This window comes from Mobula birostris, chromosome 6, assembly GCF_030028105.1.
Source record: "Mobula birostris isolate sMobBir1 chromosome 6, sMobBir1.hap1, whole genome shotgun sequence".
Taxonomy (NCBI): Eukaryota; Metazoa; Chordata; class Chondrichthyes; order Myliobatiformes; family Myliobatidae; genus Mobula; species Mobula birostris.
Window position 1 is genome coordinate 44,494,357 of NC_092375.1, and position 20,331 is coordinate 44,514,687.

General features: G+C 41.6%; 1 protein-coding gene across 1 annotated transcript in view; it reads right to left on the minus strand.

The window, feature by feature from the left end:
- Nucleotides 1-20,331, minus strand: part of igsf3 (immunoglobulin superfamily, member 3) — a 197,931-nt gene that overhangs the window by 58,596 nt on the left and 119,004 nt on the right. Inside the window, exon 3 of the mRNA XM_072260381.1 lies at nt 4,557-4,964. Coding sequence (XP_072116482.1) covers nt 4,557-4,964 — 408 coding nt within the window. The remainder of the gene's footprint in view (nt 1-4,556; nt 4,965-20,331) is intronic.

The following is a 20,331-nucleotide window of genomic DNA, read 5'->3' on the forward strand; positions in this document are numbered from 1 at the left end:
GGCTGGAGTCTTCAGGCTCGAGGCTAGGCAAGAGACGAGGCGAGGCTTGGCAGGAGGCTGGAGACTTGAGACTAGAGGCGAGGCTGGAGGCTGGAGACTGGAGACTTGAGGCGAGGTTGGAGGCTGGAGACTTGAGACTTGAGGTGAGGCCAGGCTGGAGGCTGGAGACTTGAGGCGAGGCCAGGCTGGAGGCTGGAGGCGAGGCTGGAGACTTGAGACTTGAGGCGAGGCCAGGCTGGAGGCTGGAGACTTGAGGCGGGGCCAGGCTGGAGGTTGGAGACTTGAGGCGAGGTTGGAGGCTGGAGACTTGAGACTTGAGGCGAGGCCAGGCTGGAGGCTGGAGACGAGGTGAGGCCAGGCTGGAGGCTGGAGACTTGAGGCGAGGCCAGGCTGGAGGCAGGCTTAGCAGGCTCCTTCTGGGCAGGGCGTGGATCACCTGGGCTGGGCGCGGTACTCCTGGGCAGGGCGCAGATCACCACCTGACAGAGACAAAGGAGAGGAAGAAACAGAACCAACCCCAGGTAACGGCAGGATGGACTAGCTTACCTGGGCGGAGGCAAGGAACAGGAAAGGAGCTAGGGACAGGAAAGGAGCTAGGGACAGGAAAGGAGCTAGGAACAGGGTAGCCCCAGGAGCAGACAGCAAGACAAGGCAAGGCTACTGGCAAAGCAAGGCAAGACGAGAACTTCAGGTGAGGCAAGAGTTACCGGCAATACAAGGCAGGGCTTCTGGCAAAGCAAGGCGAGACAGAACTTCAGGGGAGGCGAGAGTTACCGGCAAGACAAGACAGGGCTTCAGGTGAGGAAACAGAAGGCAGGGGAAGGGATACAAGGAGTAAGGACAAGAACAATCCAGCAACCACACCCTGGTCTCTGAAGGTATTAATGCAACAGCCCCAACGAGAATCAGCTGCCTCAATTAGCTCAACAAGGACAGAAACAGGGTAGGTAGGAAAACCTGGAGCAAGGGTCGATGGACCGGACCGTGAACTGGAATATGCACTTTACGGACCGGATTATGACAGCCACACACACAGTCATGGGTATAGAGAAAGTAGAGCAGTGGGCTAAGCACACACACCTGAGGTGCACCAGTGTTGATCGTCAGCAAGGAAGAGCTGTTATCACCAATCCGCACAGATTGTGGTCTTCCGGTTAGGAAGTCCACGATCCAAGTGCAGAGGGAGGTAGAGAGGCCCAGGTTCTGCAACTTCTCAATCAGGATTGTGGGAATGATGGTGTTAAATGCTGAGCTAAAGTCAATGAACAATATCCTAGGTATTTGTATTATCCAAGTGGTCTAAAGCTGTGTGAAGAGCTATTGAGAGCATCTGCCATTGACCTATTGTTGAAATGGGCAAATTACAGTGCATCCCGGTCCTTCCTGAGGCAGACATTCAATCTAGTCATGACCAACCTCTTAAAGCATTTCATCACTGTAGATGTGAGTGCTACTGGGTGATAGTTATTAGGCAGCTCACATTATTCTTAATTAATGCACTGTGTAGTCTCACCAAGGCCCTTTATAAATACAGCAGGACATTTTTACTCCTGTCATCATTTCCTCTCCAATCAAAGGCCAACCTTCCACTTGCCTTTTTAATTGTTTGTGGGACCTAAACCCTAGCTTTCAGTGAATTATGGACAAAGATTCTTGAGTCTCTGTGAACAATATCATTTCAGAATCTCTCACCATTTATAAAAAAAAAACCCTCTTTTTTTGTATTGCGCCTCGGAGTAGATAGCTTTGCATTTTTTCATGTTCTTCACAGTTCAAAATAAATTTATTATCAAAGTACTTTTATGTCACCATATAGAACCCTGAGATTCATTTTCTTGTGGGGATACACCATAAATCCAAGAAACACAACAGAATCAATGAAAGACCTCACCCAGTAGGATAGACAAACAACTAATGTGCAAAAGACAATAAACCGCAAATACAAAAAGGGAAAAAAATTAATAGCAAGAAACATTTGCTGTTTTTGCTCAGCTTGTTTGTCCACAGCTTCTTGAAACTGCTTTAGATCTCCTCCTTACTGATAATTCATCCAAGTGTTGTATCATCAGCAAACTTGGAAATATAACAATTGGTCCCTTCTGCCAAATCACTGATATAGATTAGAAAAAGCTGAGGTCCCAAACTGTGACCATTGTAGTAGCTCAAAATTAACAGCCTGCCAGCAAAGAAAGTATGTTCTTGTCAGGGTTAAAGGCAAAGTGAGTAAGAATAAGGATCCTTGGTTCTCGAGGAATATTGGAAAGAAGAGGAGAAAGATGTATGACATGTATAGGAAACAGGGAGCAAATAAGGTGCTTGAGGAATATAAAAAATGCAAAGAAATGCTTAAGAAAGAAATCAGGAGGGCTAAGAGAAGACATGAGGTTCCTTTGGCAGTCAAGGTGAAGGATAATCCAAAGAGCTTCTACAGGTATATTAAGAGCAAAAGGGTAGTAAGGGATAAAATTGGTCCTCTTGAAAATCAGAGTGGTCGGCTATGTATGGAACCAAAAGAAATGGGGGAGATCTTAAATAGGTTTTTTGTGTCTGTATTTACTAAGGAAACTGGCATGGAGTCAATAGAAATAGGCAAACAAGTAGTGAGGTCATGGAACCTATACAAATTGCTTGCTATCTTGAGGCAAATCAGGGTAGATAAATCCCCAGGACCTGACAGGGTATTCCCTCGGACTTTGAAGGAGACTGGTGTTGAAATTGCAGGGGCCCTGGCAGATATATTTAAAATGTCGATATCTACGGGTGAGGTGCCGTAGGATTGGAGGATAGTTCATGTTGTTCCCTTGTTTAAAGTAATCCGGGAAATTATAGGCCGGTAAGTTTGACGTCGGTAGTAGGTAAATTATTGGAAGGAGTACTAAGAGATAGGATCTACAAGTATTTGGATAGACGAGGACTTATTAGGGAGAATCAACATGGCTTTGTGAGTGGTAGGTCATGTTTAACAAATCTATTAAGTGTTTTTCAAGGGGGGTTACCAGGAAAGTAGATGTAGGCAAGGCAGTGGATGTTGTCTACATGGACTTCAGTAAGGCCTTTGACAAGGTCCCGCATGGGAGATTAGTTAGGAAGATTCAGTCGCTAGGTATACATGGTGAGGTAGTAAATTGGATTAGACATTGGCTCAATGGGAGAAGCCAGAGAGCAGTAGTGGAGGATTGCTTCTCTGAGTGGAGGCCTGTGACTAGTGGTGTGCCACAGGGATCAGTGCTGGGTCCATTGTTATTTGTCATCTATATCAATGATCTGGATGATAATGTGGTAAATTGGATCAGCAAATTTGCTGATGATACAAAGATTGGAGGAATAGTGGACAGTGAGGAAGGTTTTCAAAGCTTGCAGAGGGATTTGGACCAGCTGGAAAAATGGGCTGAAAAATGGCAGATGGAGTTTAATACAGACAAGTGTGAGGTATTGCATGTTGGAAGGACAAACCAAGGTAGAACATACAGGGTAAATGGTAAGGCACTGAGGACTGCAGTAGAACAGAGGGATCTGGGAATACAGATACAAAATTCCCTAAAGGTGGCGTCACAGGTAGATAGGGTCATAAAGAGAGCTTTTGGTACATTGGCCTTTATAAATCAAAGTATTGAGTATAGGAGTTGGAATGTTAGGGCGAGGTTGTATAAGACATTGGTGAGGCCGAATTTGGAGTATTGTGTGCAGTTTTGGGCACCTAATTACAGGAAGGATATTAATAAGGTTGAAAGAGTGCGGAGAAGGTTTACAAGGATATGGCCGGGGCTTGAGAAACTGAGTTACAGAGAAAGGTTGAAAAGGTTAGGACTTTATTCCCTGGAGCGTAGAAGAATGAGGGGAGATTTGATAGAGGTATATAAAATTATGATGGGTATAGATAGAGTGAATGCAAGCAGGCTTTTTCCACTGAGGCAAGGGGAGAAAAAAAACAGAGGACATGGGTTAAGGGGGAAAAGTTTAAAGGGAACATGGGGGGGGGGGCTCCTTCACAGAGCTTCACAGAGCTGGAATGAGCTGCTAGATGAAGTGGTAAATGCAGGCTCACTTTTAACATTTAAGAAAAACTTGGACAGGTACATGAATGAGAGGTGTATGGAGGGATATGGTCCAGGTGCAGGTCAGTGGGACTAGGCAGAAAAATGGTTCGGCACAGCTAAGAAGGACCAAAAGGCCTGTTTCTGTGCTGTAATGTTTCTATGGTTTCTATTTGAATGTTCCCATTTTTTGCTTTGTGTTTGATAATCCATTCTCAGTGTACAAGTCCCAACATGTCTTCTAACCTGGATAAACAACCTACCAAAAGTGACTTTATTGAAAGTGGTCAGAAAATGTCAATGCAACACTTTGTTGTGAACTCCATTTAGCAAAAAAAGGTTGACATGGGCTCACTTTCAAGAATAATCAGGCTTTAGTGCTCTGAACCCTGACCACCATTCCCAGAGTGTCACTTTTATATAATAGTGAGCCAGCAGGCTCTCCCTTTGCTTATTCAGGCCATGGCGATATTGATTTTGATTTATCCTTTGAAGACAAATTACCATAAAACAATGCCTTACCAGTAGCTTTTACATTCACAGTCGTTCTGTCAGTGCGTTTGGAGGCTATGGTGTACCAGGACTTATCTGGATCTTGGATCCACTGCCTTGCCTCACAGTAGAAATCCCCTTGATCAGATGCTTGCAGTCTGTAGATGGTGAGTTTGAAGGAATTGGCTCCCAACTTGTCCAGCCGTACATCACCTGATGCGTGTCTTTGTTTGTACGACTCTCCAGAGCGTAGAATGAAATCTCGTGTTAGAGATATGACTTTGAGACTGTGATCTCCCTTTTGTAGGTACCACGTGATGGCCATATGCGTGTGGTATGGTGTTTGTTCAGACACTTCACAGACCAGTTCCAGTGAGTCTCCTTCTACTTTATTCAGAGTCTTGGGCACAGATATGGCACTGAGCGTGTCTGGAATAACTAGAAAAAGATAATACAGAAATTATCAATAGGGCATACCACAGGATATCGTTTATTAAAAGGGCTGTACAGGACTGAAGGATAGATCAATTTCGGGCAATGCAGTGGCATTGTTGGCAGAGCTGCTGCCTCACACCGCCAGAGACCCAGGTTCAATTTTGATTTTGGGTGCTTTCAGTGTGGAGTTTTCATGTTCTCACTGTGCCTGCATAGATTTCCACCAGATGTTGCCTTTTCCCCAACATCACAAAGATGTGCAGGCTGGTTGGCCAACTGGCCATTGCAGAATCTGGGACGGATTGATGGGAATAGAACACAGAACATTACAGCATTGTACACACATCCTTTCGGTTCAATGTCATTCCGATCTTTTAACTTCCTCCAAGATCAGTCTAACCCAAACCTCCCACAAAGCTCTCTGCTTTTCCAACATCCACCTACCTAAGAGTCTTTTAAATGTCCCTAATATATCTGCCTCCTCCGCTACCCCTGGCTGTGCATTCCGTGTACCCACCATGAAAAACTTAGCTCTGATATCACCCTTATACTTTCCCTCAATCACCTTAAAATGATGGCCCTTCGTATGAGCCATTTTACCGCTGGGAAAATGTCCCTCTAGCTGTCCGCTCAATTTACGGCTCTAATCATCTCAGAATGTGGGGAGAAAAGAAATAAAAGGGTGATTAATGTAGCCAGGGGGACCTGCTGGGCAGAAGGGCATGTTTCCGTGGCTGACCTTGCTTTGACTCAGAATCATTTCAGTGATAGGTTAAAACGTACTAGCATCATGACATTCACTGTAGACTGAAAGAAACGTCCAGCTTGAGCAGCTCTTAGGTATGCTCAGTTTTGAACACTGGTTACAGAATTGATCCATTCTAAGGAGCTCCCCTCTTAAAGCAAGCCTTTAGGATTAAAGAACCACAAAAAGGGCTATAAAAATAGACAAGAAAAAAGCACACTGAAAAAAAAGGATGAGATGAGATTTTGCATTATTCCGGAGCCAACACCCAGAGCTATTTCAGCAGTGTCTTAGCTGCCTTCATTTAAAGCACTGCAAACATTTCAGTGTGAATGTTGACCTATTAATGCTTTGGTTTATCAGCAAGTACAGTACATTAACACCTTTTTTAAAATTAAGAGGATTTCAGATAAGTATATTCAACATTTATTTACCCATGTATCCTGCTTTAATTATGACACACACATTTAAGTAAACAAAAACAAGCAGAGCTATATGTCAACAGCAATCTTGCAGAAAATTTTGCTGTCCAACTTTTTGGATTTTCATTATGGACTTAAGATTTTAGTTTTCAGCTATTTTGTTTTAACAAGAATCTAAATTCGTTGCTATAAACAGTACCAATGATTAGCATGAGCCATGATGAACAAGTAGTTACATACTCTTTAGTTTGCACAGCTGAGGATACTTGGCTGTGTTCCACATAGGATGACAGGGATTCTGGCTGGCATCAGCACATGAGTGCCTTGCCTAAAATCAGGGAGTTAATGCATTTAAACAGAAAATTCCAAATTAGAAACAGGATGTGAGAATTGCCAAAAAAATAGGCCTGAGCTGGGAGACCTGTGGCAGAAAGGGAAGATGTGGAAAATGATGAAGGTAGGCAAAGAACGAATCTAAAGCAGACCTTTGAAACCTGGTTAAAGGGGTTAGCATCCCAGAGAGTTGGAAGTGGTACCTGCCAGGAGAGGAGTGGGTTTCAGACTATGGCACCTGAGAATAAAGCACCAATGGTGTGGGTCTTTGCTTTGAGAGTCATTTCTTGTGAATGTAGCCCCTTGGTACATGGACGGAGGCAAAAGTAGCAACTAGCAGCATCACCACGATACCAAGGATGATTTTATCAGGACTGATAGTGCACAAAGTAGTTTACTAAATTTAGTAGGGCAGTAAGTAAATGTAACCAATCTCCAGTGGACCACCTTGACAACTTGCAGAAGGCCTCAGAGAAAATTCATCGCGTTCCATGCTATGTTGAGGTTTAGAATCATTGGGATTTCATAGAACATATTTTCCTTCACACACTGGGTGATTGCCTGTCACAGTCTGCTCTCTTTAACATTCCCTCACATCTTGCAATGCTTGCTAACCCTTTGAAGCTCATCTCCAATGTCCAAATATCTAACTATATCCTTCACTTTGCTGCCTACTGATAGTCAAATTAGATAGAACATCAAAAAGAGCTGCTGTTATTTCACACTTATGAATTATTCTTGCAGGAGAAATTGTGTGCATGTGTCAAAAAGCAATCGGTCACAGGTGGGCATCGTGTGGAGATCAAGCCTTGACCCAGTTACACAAAGAAGCTTTGCCTTTCCTGGGAGTCTTTCAAATCACAGTTAAAACCTGTACCCTGTGAGCAAAAAATCAAGTTTCTACAGACGAGTTATTATATTGGAGGTGCTAGTTATAGAAAGAGAGAAGATTGTGTATAGAACTTGTGACTGAAATATTGCAAAGGTAGCAAAACGTAACAGCAACAATCTGGTAAGGCAACATTTTAATTTGTTTCTTCAGAATCAAAGCTAATAGAATTAAAGCATGGAAATCATCTATCTGCCCTTCCAAATCTGGCAACAGCTTTTAACTCTACCAGCCAAAAGAAAATGATTTAAGATTATTTGTAGACCACGGGAATTCAGCAAAGTGATATTACTGTGTGGATATCAAGAAAATACCACCACTAAGTAAGATCAGCTCTGAGGCCTCTGTGAGGAAAAGAAAAAAGCCTCTGAAATAATTATGCATCTGGAGACACTCAATACTTGACTAGCATGGAAATGAAGCCAAAGGTCATAAAAATGTTCCTTCTGAAAATGAGGCAGATGATCAGATGCAGCTAACTGAAATAACAACAGTTAATTTTATAAAATGTACCCACCCATTTCAGATATAGTCTAATGTTTGTTATCTTCATTTACCTGACTTTTCCCCCCAAAACTCAACAAAGCCCAGTTGAGTGAATGTACAACGAGGCAAATTAAATGGTAACATAATCCAAAATCGGCTCTTCAAAACATTACACAAAATCTGGCATCACAGTGGGTTGCATTTCTGACCATGAACCAAGATGCTACTGCAGAGGCTTGTAGCAGCTTAACAGGCAGGGGTTCTTCGGCCATTGCCCAAGCACCTGACGAAAGGATCACTGAACAGTCTGGACACGTCTGTCAGCAATACCCTGGCTAAAGATGGGCGCACCAGAATTAGTTACACAGTAACCTGTGGTCATGCACTATGGATGGAAGAATATTGTTAAAAAGGGAGAGAGTACAAAATATTGCTATGCAGAGGATCAGGATATCCTCGCACATGAATCACAGAAGGTCAGCATATAGGTGCAGCAAGTAATCTGGATGGGAAATGGAACATCAGCTTTTAAAGCAAAAAGGGGGTGCAGTATAAAAGTCTTGCTACAACTATGCAGCACTTTGGCAAGATCAATGTCTGGAATTGTTTCAACAGTTTTGGTTGCCTTATTTGAAGAGGCATAAACTTGCCCGGGAGTAACTAAACAATGCATAAGTTGACATGAAGAAAAATTGAGAAGATCGAGCCCAATGAGTTTCAGCACAACTGCCTCAACTTTTCTTACTATATTAGCTGATGGTTCAATACACAGGTAGAACAAATTTAATTGGAAATTGTAACTAAAAGTACTGAAATATGAAATAAGTAAAATATACAGGTAAAACTTTGGAACTTTTTAAACTATTCTGCTTTGAATTTTTAATTCTCACTACAACCTTTTTATTTTCTGAAATAAGAAGTCCAATTCATTTCGAAAATGTATTGCTTTGATCAAAATGTACCTTTAGAAACAAATTCTCCCATTCATTTTTTTTTAATTCTGCAGGTAATAGAAGCTTTTGTGGACTGTAATTGCAAATATGTGGATCAAATTTCCATGAAAATAATTTAATCCTGCCTCAAATGAAGAGTGAGAGAATTAACTAGTAAAGTAGCACAACAAAATAAGAATCGAAAGAAGTTTAAAAGAACAAATATAAATAATGCCAAGTATACATTGCATACTCGATTTATAAAACAGAAAAAATTTTAAAATCAGTAATGAGATCAGATTAGACCAAAGGCCCAGACTATTATTCAGTCTTTGACATTGGCAAGTGTTTTAAAAATAATTTGAAGAAAATCATAAAAAATACCAGTCAAAATTACTAACTTTTAAAATAAGGGAAGTATTACTGACTTGTTGATTGGCAGTAATTGAAATGAAAACATGGATATATTATAGCTTTTGTATTGTATAGTTATGTATGGTTGAAATAACTCATGAAAGTGACATGGGGGGGGTAGGGGTGGATGGTCAATCTGACACTTTCTGAAATAAATTGTGCACCCAGACTTAAGACAAGGGCAAGGGCAGGAAGGGAAGTGGGTATATCATACCCTGCAGGTTCTCCTCCAAGTCACAAACCATCCTCAACTGGAAAGAGATGGCTTTTTAGAGCAGTTTATCGTTGAGCCTACAAGGGGATCAGCTATAGAGGATTGGGTGATATGTAATGAACTAGAAGCGATTAGGGATCTTAAGGTAAAAGAACCCTTACGAACCAGTGATCGCTACATGATTGTGTTCAACTTGCAATTTGATAGGGAGAAAGTAAAGTCCGATGCAGCGGTATTTCAGTGGAGTAAGGGAAATTACAGTTGCACGAGAGAGGAGTTGGCCAAAGTAAACTGGAAGATGCTTCTGGCAAGGATGTCAGCAGAGCAGCAGTGGTGTGTGTTTCTGGGAAAATGAGGAAGGTGCAAGACATGTGTTTTCCAAAAATGAAAAAAATACTCAAATGGTAAAATAGTACAACTGTGGCTGACAAGGGAAATCAAAGCTATTGTAAAAGCAAAAGAAAGGGCATACAACAAAGCAAAAATTAGTGAGAAGATTGAGGATTGGGAAGTTTTCAAAAACCTACAAAAAGCAACTAAAAAACTCGTTAGAAAGGAAAAGAAGAAATATGAAAGCAAGCTAGCAAATAATATCAAAGTGGATTGTAAAAGTTTTTACAAGTATGTTAAAAATAAAAGAGAAATGAGAGTGGATATAGGACTGCTAGAAAATGAGGCAGGAGAAATAATAAGGGGGACAAAGAGATGGCTGATGAACTAAATGAGTATTTTGTGTCAGTCTTCACTGTGGAAGACCCTAGTAGTATATGCCTGATGTTGTAGTGTGTGAAGGAAGAGAAGAGGGTGCAGTTACTATTACAAGAGAGAAGGTGCTCAAAAAGCTGAAAGACCTAAAGGTACATACGTTACCCGGACCAGATGAACTGCAATCTAGGGTTCTGAAAGAGTTAGCGTTAAGAGATTGTGGGGCATTGGCTTTCAAAAATGATTTGACTCTGGCATGGTGTCAGAGGACCGGAAAATTGCAAATGTTACTCCACTCTTTACGAAAGGAGGAAGGCAGAAGAAAGGAAATTATAGACCAGTTAGCCTGATCTCAGTGGTTAGGAAGATGTTGGAGTCAATTGTTAAGGATGAGGTAATGGAGTACTTGGTGACACAGGACAAGATAGTACAAAGTCAACATGGTTTCCTTCAGGAAAAATCCTGCCTGACAAATTTGTTGGAATTCTTTGAGGAGATTACAAGTAGGATAGATATAGGGGATGCAGTGGATGTTGTATATTTGGACTTTCATAAGGCCTTTGACAAGCTGCCACACGTGAGGCTTCTTACCAAGTTAAGAGCCCATGATATTACAGGAAAGTTACTAAAATGGTTAGAGCATTGGCTGATTGGAAGGAGTCTGCGAGTGGGAATAAAAGGATCCTTTTCTGGTTGGCTGTCAGTGACTAGTGGTGTTCCGCAGGGGTTGGGACCAGTTCTTTTTATGCTGTATGTAAGTGATTTAGATGATGGAATAGATGGCTTTGTTTCCAAGTTTGCAGATGATATGAAGATTGGTAGAGGGGCAGGTAGTGTTGAAGAAACAGGTAGGATGCAGAAGGACAATGCATGGTCATGCACTTTGGTAGTAGAAATAAACGTGTGGTCTATTTTCTAAACAGGGAGACTATCCAGGAATCTGAGGCACAGAGGGACTTGGGAGTCCTTGTGCAGAATACCCTGAAGGTTAACTTGCAGGTTGAGTCGGTAGTGAGGAAGGCAAATGCCACGTTAGCTTTCATTTCAAGAGGTCTAGAATACAAGAGCAAGGATGTGATGGTGAGGCTTTATAAGGCACTGATGAGGCCTCACCTTGAGTTTTGTGAACAGTTTTGGGCTCCTCATCTTAAAAAAGATGTGCTGGCATTGGAGAGGGTCCAGAGGAGGTTCACAAGGATGATTCCAGGAATGAAAAGATCATACGAGGAATGTTTGATGGCTCTGAGTCTGTACTCACTGGAATTCAGAAGGATGAGGGAGGATCTCATTGAAACCTTTTGAATGTTGAAAGGCCTAGACAGAGTAGATGTGGTAAGGATATTTCCCATGGTGGGAGAGTCCAGGACAAGAGGGCACAGACTCAGGATAGAAGGGCGCCCTTTCAAAACAGAGATGTGGAGAAATTTCTTCAGCCAAAAGATGGTGAATTTGTGGAATTTGTTGCCACATGCAGCTGTGGAGGCCAGGTCACTGGGTGTATTTAAGGCAGGGATTGATAGGTTTTTGATTGGACATGGCATCAAAGGTTACAGGGATAAGGCTGGGAACTGGGGTTGAGGAGGAGATAGAACAAAAGGATCAGCCTGGGCCAGCTGGTGGCGCAATGACATCAGCGCTGAACCCGGGAGCGGAGGTTCCCGGGTTCGAAACCAGTCGCATCTGCTCCCGAGTACGCTTTCCATCCATGCTAGGTTGAGTGTCGAGATCGCAATTTGACCTCGTAAAAATAAAAGGGAAAAATACTGCGAAAATGTCTGTGTGAGGAGTGGCGCGCCACACAGTCTCTCTCTCGCTCTGCGCCTTGTAACAGACATGAAAAGGACATCACGGATGCACACACAGAGACTCGCACGCACGCAGGTACACGCCAAAAAAAACAGAAAAAAGGATCAGCCATGATTGAATGGCAGAGCAGATTCGATGGGCCAGATGGCCTAATTCTGCTCTTATGTCTTATGGTCTTATGGAAGTCTCTCTCCATTCTTTCGTTCTCAAAGGGTCTCTATCCATATCATCAGATCCTAAAACATCTTTAACTGGGCAACTGAGGAGTTTAAAGATGGTGGACAGACAGCAAGTACTGGCTATGCCAGCAACGTCCAAATCCTGTGTACGACTAACAAAACCGTTCAGACATGCAGCACTCCAAGGGACGGTAATCCCTGAATTCCGCAAGCCTCATACAGTTGGCCCAAATGCTATCTAAAAGCACTAGGCTGACCTCTGTGGTCACTGAATTATCACACTGAACCAAAGAAGCCACTTATTTTAAAGTTATATTGCCTGATAGCTGGCAGATCATGTTTGCTTTCAAAAAACTGGGGTGATTGGTAGGCATTCAGCATTGCTGGAAATGGAGAGAATCCTCTTGTGTCACACTCAGTAGAGTATTAATTCTAACCATCCTCATAATACCAATGACTCCCAAGGTAAAATTTCAACCCATTCATTTCCAATACAACACAAAGAATAAAGCACCCCATTTAGGGATTGTTCTCAAAATATGTGAAACATTTATGGCATTATTTCTCCACAGTGGAGTTTCTTTTGTTCATTGTGTTGCAATCAGTCAGTTGTAAAAGTAAGGTTCTTAATTTTTTTTAGTTTTGTCTCCCTATTCTTAAGCAGAAACAATATTTACCACAGTAAACAAAGAAAATTCAGACACCATGATAAAAAAATCTGTAAAGTTAATTTGGGGGGAGAAATGAAAAGCAATTTAATATTCTGAAAAAAAAATGTACAGCTGGTACTATTTTGTTCTGATAATCTTAAGTACATTTCCATCCTTTGTTCTTATTTATAAATATCCCACTGTTCATAGTTACTCTTTTACACAGCAGTAAAAGAAAAAAAAAATGTACAGCTGGTACTATTTTGTTCTGATAATCTTTTTAAGTACATTTCCATCCTTTGTTCTTATTTATAAATATCCCATTGTTCATAGTTACTCTTTTACACAGCAGTATGTAGTTAGTTAGGAGACAAAATTGATGAAAAGTCAGAATAAACAAAAATGGTAAGTTAATGGCTAAAACAGAAGCCAAGAGAAAGAGAAGGAAAGTGGGAGTGTTTTTTTTTTAAGCACTGGAATACGAGAAATATATTAAAGACTTGTGTAACATCTTTTGTACTTGATCAAAAAAAAATTACAGAAAATAACTGCAATGTTCCATCAGAAATTTGACTGATAGATCAATTTTCAATGTCTAAAGCATTATTGCCTTGAGAGGAATAAAATATCAATTTAAATTGACAATGTTCTACCAAGTGAGAAAATCATCCCAACCCTATTTGCAGTCCTCTTTATTCACCTATTCTTTCAAATGCAGAACATGGGTACAATTTTTTGATCAAATGTTAATGGAAACATTCTCAGTACACCAGTAAAACAAGAAACCAATCTGCTGGAAGCACTCCGCAAGTCAAACAGCATCTGCTGGAGGAAAAGAATCGCTGATGATTTATGCCAAAATGCTGCAGGAAGAGCCCTCCTCAGTCCTGATACAGGGCTTCAGCCCAAAACTTCAACAGTTCCTTTCCTCCTACGGACACCATCCCACCCACTGAGTTAGTTCTTCCAGTAGATTGATTAGTTATTCCAGATTCCTGCATATGCAGTCTCTAGTGACTCCTCTGACTTCAGGTCTAAATTTAATATTGTGTTTATAATTAATTATTATCTGGCCTGTGATCAGCCTGCAGTCAACTTGACAATTAAGATATTAAAATCTTGCAATAACAAGCTAACACTGAAATTTAGACAACACACACACAAAATGCTGGTGGAACGCAGCAGGCCAGACAGCACCCATAGAAAGAAGCACAGTCGACGTTTCAGGTCGAAACCCTTCGTCGGGTCCCTTGTGCTTCTTCCTATGGATGCTGTCTGGCCTGCTCTGTTCCACCAGCATTTTGTGTGTGTTGCTTGAATTTCCAGCATCTGCAGATTTCGTGTTTGCGTATTGAAATTTAGATTCAGGTTGAAAAAAGAAGTAGTGCTTTTATGCTTCTTGCCTCATGCATACCATTATTTTCTCATCCTTAGCAAATTGCTGACATCTTTTATTCCTTCCTCAGCCTATAAGCATTTCATTCATCCCCATACATTTCAATTGATCAATGTGAGAACTTGAATACAGCAAGCTCTCAAACTAAATCAGATAAATGACCATTGCTATGGAATCAGTGTCGGCCAGGAGAAGCTCTAGTCTTCAAGGGGTACCAAGGAACTTTTTACTTTTATACACACAGATAACCAAAACCTCGGTTTAAGCCCTCACTTCAATGACAACACATAGGATTTGAAACCAGTCAACCAGTGACTGGATACTGCCAGCCGCTTGTATTTAATTTTGCCCAGAGTAAGTGGGAAGTAAAATCTGGGAAGCTGCTGGTTAGAGTTTTCCCCAGATGAATTTGGCCAGAGGTTCCGAACCTTTTTTTATGCCATGGACCCCTACCATTAACCAACGGGTAGACCTGTAGACCCCTGGATTAGGCATTTATGAAATGAAACCCTCACTGACAACTGGATAAAGTGCAGGACGGCTCGGTAGGATAGTGATCAACATAACACTACTACAGCACCAGCGACCCGGGTTCCATTCCGCTGCTGTCTCTAAGGAGATTTATGTTTTCCACATGACCACACGGGTTTATTCCAGACACTCCGGTTTCCTTCCATATTCCAAAGACTTACAAGTTAGTAGGTTAACTGGTCACAAGGGTGTATCTGGATGGCATGACTTGTTGGGGCAGAAGCACCTGCTTCTGTGTTGTATCTCCAAATAAAAAATAATAATTTCATATTTTTTAAAAATTCAAGACCACATCTACCAAGGCAAACAAAAGAATAAGTTTACACGAGAATAGGAGTTGCAGATCAAAGTGCTGCAATAGAGTCTATGTTCCATATAGTATGCATGATCTAGATACTACTTCATAAACACAAGAGGTTCTGCAGCTGCTGGACATCTTCAGCAACACAATAAAGTGCTGGAGGACCTCAGCAAGTCAGCTGTATTTAGAGATGGGAACAAACAGCTAGCATTTCAGGTTCAGACACTTTATCAGGACTGGAAAGAAAGGGGGAAGAAGCTGGAAAATGATGGGGGGAGCGGAAGCAGTACAAGCTGGCAGGTGATAAGTGAAACCAGATGAGGTACCTCATTAGGAGTTTGAAGAGATCTGGTATGTCAACAAATACACTCAAAAACTTCTATAGTTGTACTGTGGAGAGCATTCTGACAGGCTGCATCACTGTCTGGTATGGAGGGGCTACTGCACAGGACTGAAAGAAGCTGCAGTGGGTTGTAAATCTAGTCAGTTCCATCTTGGGTACTAGCCTACTAAGTACCCAGGACATCTTCAGGGAGCGGTGTCTCAGAAAGGCAGCGCCCATTATTAAGGACCTCCAGCACCCAGGGCATGCCCTTTTCTCACTGTTACCATCAGGTAGGAGGTACAGAAGCCTGAAGGCACACACTCAGCAATTCAGGAACAGCTTCTTCCCCTCTGCCATCTGATTCCTAAATGGACTTTGAATCTTTGGACACCTCACTTTTAAAAAAAATATACAGTATTTCTGTTTTTGCACGATTTTAAAAATCTATTCAATACACATAAATTGACTTGTTTATTTATTATTTTAATTTAATTTTATTATTTTTTTCTCTCTGCTAGATTATGTATTGCATTGAACTGCCGCTGCTAAGTTAACAAATTTCACATCACATGCCGGTGGTAATAAACCTGATTCTGACTCGGAGGGTAGGTGCGTGTATGTGTGGGGGAGTTTGTTGAAATAAGAACCTAGCAGGTGATAGGTGGAAAAGTAAAGGGCTGAAGAAAAAGAAATCTGATAGGAGAGTGAATCATTGAAGAAAAGGAAGGAGGGACACCAGAGGGAGATGATCAGCAGGTGAGGAAAAGAGAAGGGATGAGAGAGGAACCAGAATGGGGAATGATAAAACAGAAAAGGGGAAGGGGGAAGAAATTAACAAAAGTTAGAGAAATCGATGTTTATGCCATCAGGTTGGAGGCTTTCATGAAAGAATATGAGATGTTGCTCCTCCAACCTAAGTCTGGCCTTATCCTGGCAATAGAATGGAAGGGGAAGACCAACAGGTCAGAATAGGAAACAGAAGGAGAATTCAAGTGGGTAGACACAGGGAAAGCTCACATGTTCTGGCAGATGAAGTGAAGGTGCTTGACCAATGTAGAGGTGGCCCAACTGGGAGCTCCAGATAAAATGGATGACTGGCAGACTCCAAGGTGTGAAGTGTTGCGTCACCTGGAAAGACTGTTTGGGTTCTGAATGGTGGTGAGGGAGATAATTTAGGGGCTGTTGTAGCACTTGTCATGCTTTAAGGGGTAAATGCCAGGAGGAATATCAGTAGGGAGGGACAAGTGGACAAGGGAGACACACAGAGATCGATCACTATGGAAATGGTGAGTCGATAAGAGGGAAAGATATGTTTAGTGGTAAGATCCTGTTGTAGATGATGGGAACTACAGAGAATGATGTGCTAGATATGGCGGCTCGCATGCTGAATGGTAAGGATAGGTGAAATTGTAACCCTGTTCCAGCAGTGGGAAGATGGGGCGAGAGCCTATGTCCAAGAAATGGAGTAGATGCAGATGCAAGTAGCATTGATTGTAGTGGAATAGAAACCCTGATCTTTGAAAAGGAAGGGCATGTCAAATGTTCTAGGAAAAAAAACTCATCCTGAGAACAGATGCAGCAGAGAAAAAGGAACAGAGAAAAGTGAATAGCATTTTTACAAGTGACAGGGTGGGAAAAGATATAGTCAAGATAGCTGTGAGAGTCCGTAGGTTTTTTGAGAGAAAAGGGAGAGGGTTTGAGAAAGGGAAGAAGGTTTGAGAAAGGGAAGAGGGATTGAGAAAGGGAAGAGGGATTGAGAAAGGGAAGAGGGATTGAGAAAGGGAAGAGGGATTGAGAAAGGGAAGAGGGATTGAGAAAGGGAAGAGGGATTGAGAAAGGGAAGAGGGATTGAGAAAGGGAAGAGGGATTGAGAAAGGGAAGAGGGATTGAGAAAGGGAAGAGGGATTGAGAAAGGGAAGAGGGATTGAGAAAGGGAAGAGGGATTGAGAAAGGGAAGAGGGATTGAGAAAGGGAAGAGGGATTGAGAAAGGGAAGAGGGTTTGAGAAAGGGAAGAGGGATTGAGAAAGGGAAGAGGGATTGAGAAAGGGAAGAGGGATTGAGAAAGCGGTAAGAGGTATTGGGGATGAACCAAGTAAATTTGAGGGTAGGGTGGAAATTGGAGTCAATGTTAACCAAATTGATGAACTCAGCATGGGTGCAGGAAGCAGCACCAATGGTGCAATCAGTGCAGTGTCGAAAGATTTAGGGAACATTATCAGTGTCAGCTACGTGGAACAGTGGAGGTTGTTCCACATAGCTGACAAAAAGCCAGGCACAACTGGGCCCATGGCTGTACCTTGGGTTTGGATAAAGTGGGAGGAGCTAAAAGAGAAATGACCAGCTCTGCCATACAGAGGAGGGTGGTGGTGGAGGGGAACTGGTTGGGTCTGTTGTCCAGAAAGAGACAGAGAGTGTTAAGGCCTTCCTGATGAGGGTTAGAAGTGTATAGGGACAAGATGTTCATAATGAAAGTGGTGATCATGGCCAAGAAACTGATTGAGCGTGTGTGAAGCGTAACAGGTATAGGTAGGAAGGGACTGAACTGAGGGGGTCAAAATGGAGTCAAGGTATGTAAATACAAGTTCAGTGGGCTAGGCAGGCATATACAACAGGCCTACTGGGACAGTCAGGTTTGTGGATCTTGGGTAGGAGGTAGAAACAAGCAGTGCTCAATTTAATTTTCAATGAAATAAGAATAATCCTTTGCTTTAGATTCAAGAAATTAAAATAACTTAGTAATGTTGAAAATTAGTCATTGAGGCAGACATCACAGCACACAAATCTATTACAGTAATGTCTAAAGGGTACATTATTACCTGCACAGATGTGGCTTCAGAGCAGGCCACATCACTGAGAGGAACACAAAAAATTGAGACCGAGTCATCATTTAGAGGAGAGAGCAGACAATGACTAAATCAATCCACATCACACACCCACACACCTCATCAGAGTCAGCTCAAGGTCAACAAAGTCAATGTGACTGTGGAACTTCAGTAATAGAAAATTTACCAGCCCAAAACTCCATTCGTCTTTGGATATTCTGCCACATCACCATAACTTTACTGAAAGCTCAACCAAACAACAGAAAGTCCAAAGATATGGAGGAAAAATGCACCAATAGTTATTGTTCTGTGGCCTAATTCATTCAGTGCTGAACTTGTCTTTACATGTCTGGTTAGATGATGGAACAGTGGAATGAGTTATGTATTTGTCTTCTAATTGCATTTACAATTCAAAAACAAATCTTTTAACCTAATTCAAACACAGGGGCTCCCCAGGTTATGAATGACCCGATTCATGAAAATCCAAATTTACACAAAACTCCGCAAAAAATTTTAAAGCATTTTTAATCTAGCAATTAAAAAAATCATAGTATTCATTAATGATTGAATACAGTATATATTCCATCAGTTCAATAGGTAGTGTTAAGCTGATTATTCAATGACATGAAACAATATTAGGAATTATACATAGTATGATACAATGTGTTACTATGGGAAACTGATCTTTCTGACTTGTGTACAAATCAGCTAAGCCTACACACACACATACAGTGCCTATAGGAAGTATTCATGTATTCATTGGAAGTTTTTGTGTTTTATTGTTTTATCACATTGAATCACAGTAGATATAATTTGGTGCTCTTTGGTGTCAAAGTGAAAACAGATCTCTACAAAATGATCTAAATGAATTAATTACAAATATAACACAAAATAATTGACTGCATAAGTATTCACACCATTCTTGTCAGTATTTGGTAGATTCACCTTTGATAGCAATTACAACCTTGAACCTGTGTAGAGAGGACTCTAGCAGCTTTGCACATCTTGACTCTGCAATTTTTCCCCATTCTTCTTTATAAAACTGCACAAGCTCTGTCAGATTACATGGGGATCATGACTGAACAGCACTTTTCAAATCCAGCCACAAATTCTCAATTGGGTTGAGGTCTGGTCTCTGACTTGGCCACTCTAGGACATTAACTTTGTTGTTTTTAAACCATTCTTGTGTGGTTTTGGCTTTACACTTGGGGTCATTGTCATGCTGGAAAACAATCTTCTCCCAAGTCACAGTTCTCTTGCAGACTACATCAGGTCTTCCTCCAGGATTTCCCTGTATTTTTCTCCATTCATTTCACCCTCTACCTTCACAAGCCTTCCAGGGCCTGCTGCAGTGAAGCATCTTCACAGCATGATTCAGCCACCACCACAATTCACAGTAGGGATAGAGTTTTCATATTGTGCGGTGTTTGGCTTATGTCAAACATAGTGTTTAGTCTGATAGGTAAAAAGCTCAATTTTGATTTCATCAGACCATAGAACCATCTTCCACCTGACTTCAGTCTCCCACATGCCTTCTGGCAAACACTTGCCGAGAATTTATGTGAGCTTTTTTTTTCCTACAGTAGCTTTCTCTTTGCCCCTCTCCCATAAAGCTCTGACTGGTGAAGCACCCAGGCAACAGTTATGGTATGCGCAATTACTCCCAGCTCAGCCACTGAAGCTTGTAACGCCTCCAGAGTTGTCATGGGTCTCTTGGTGGTCTCCCTCACTAGCCCCTTCTTGCATGGTCACTCAGTTTTTGAGGATGGCCTGCAGTGGGCAGATTTATAGCTGTGCCATATTCTTGCCATTTCTTGATGACTGTATTAACTCTACTCCAAGGGATATTCAGTGACTTGGCAATTTTCTTGTATCCATCTCCTGACTTATGCCTTTTCACTAACCTTTTTGCGGAGTTGCTTGGAGTGTTCTTTTGACTTTGTGGTGTAGTTTTTGCCAGGATACTGACTCACCACCAGATGGATGTTCCAGATACAGGTGTATTTTCACTACTATCAATTGAAACACCTTGACTGCACACAGGTGATCTCCATTTAACTAAATATGTGACTTCTAAAACCAATTGACTGCACCAGTGATGATTTGGTGTGTCATATTAAAGGGGGGGGGTGAATACTTTTGCAATCAATTATTTTGGTTTAATATTTGTAATTAATTTAGATTACTTTCTAAAGATCTGTTTTCACTTTGACATGAAA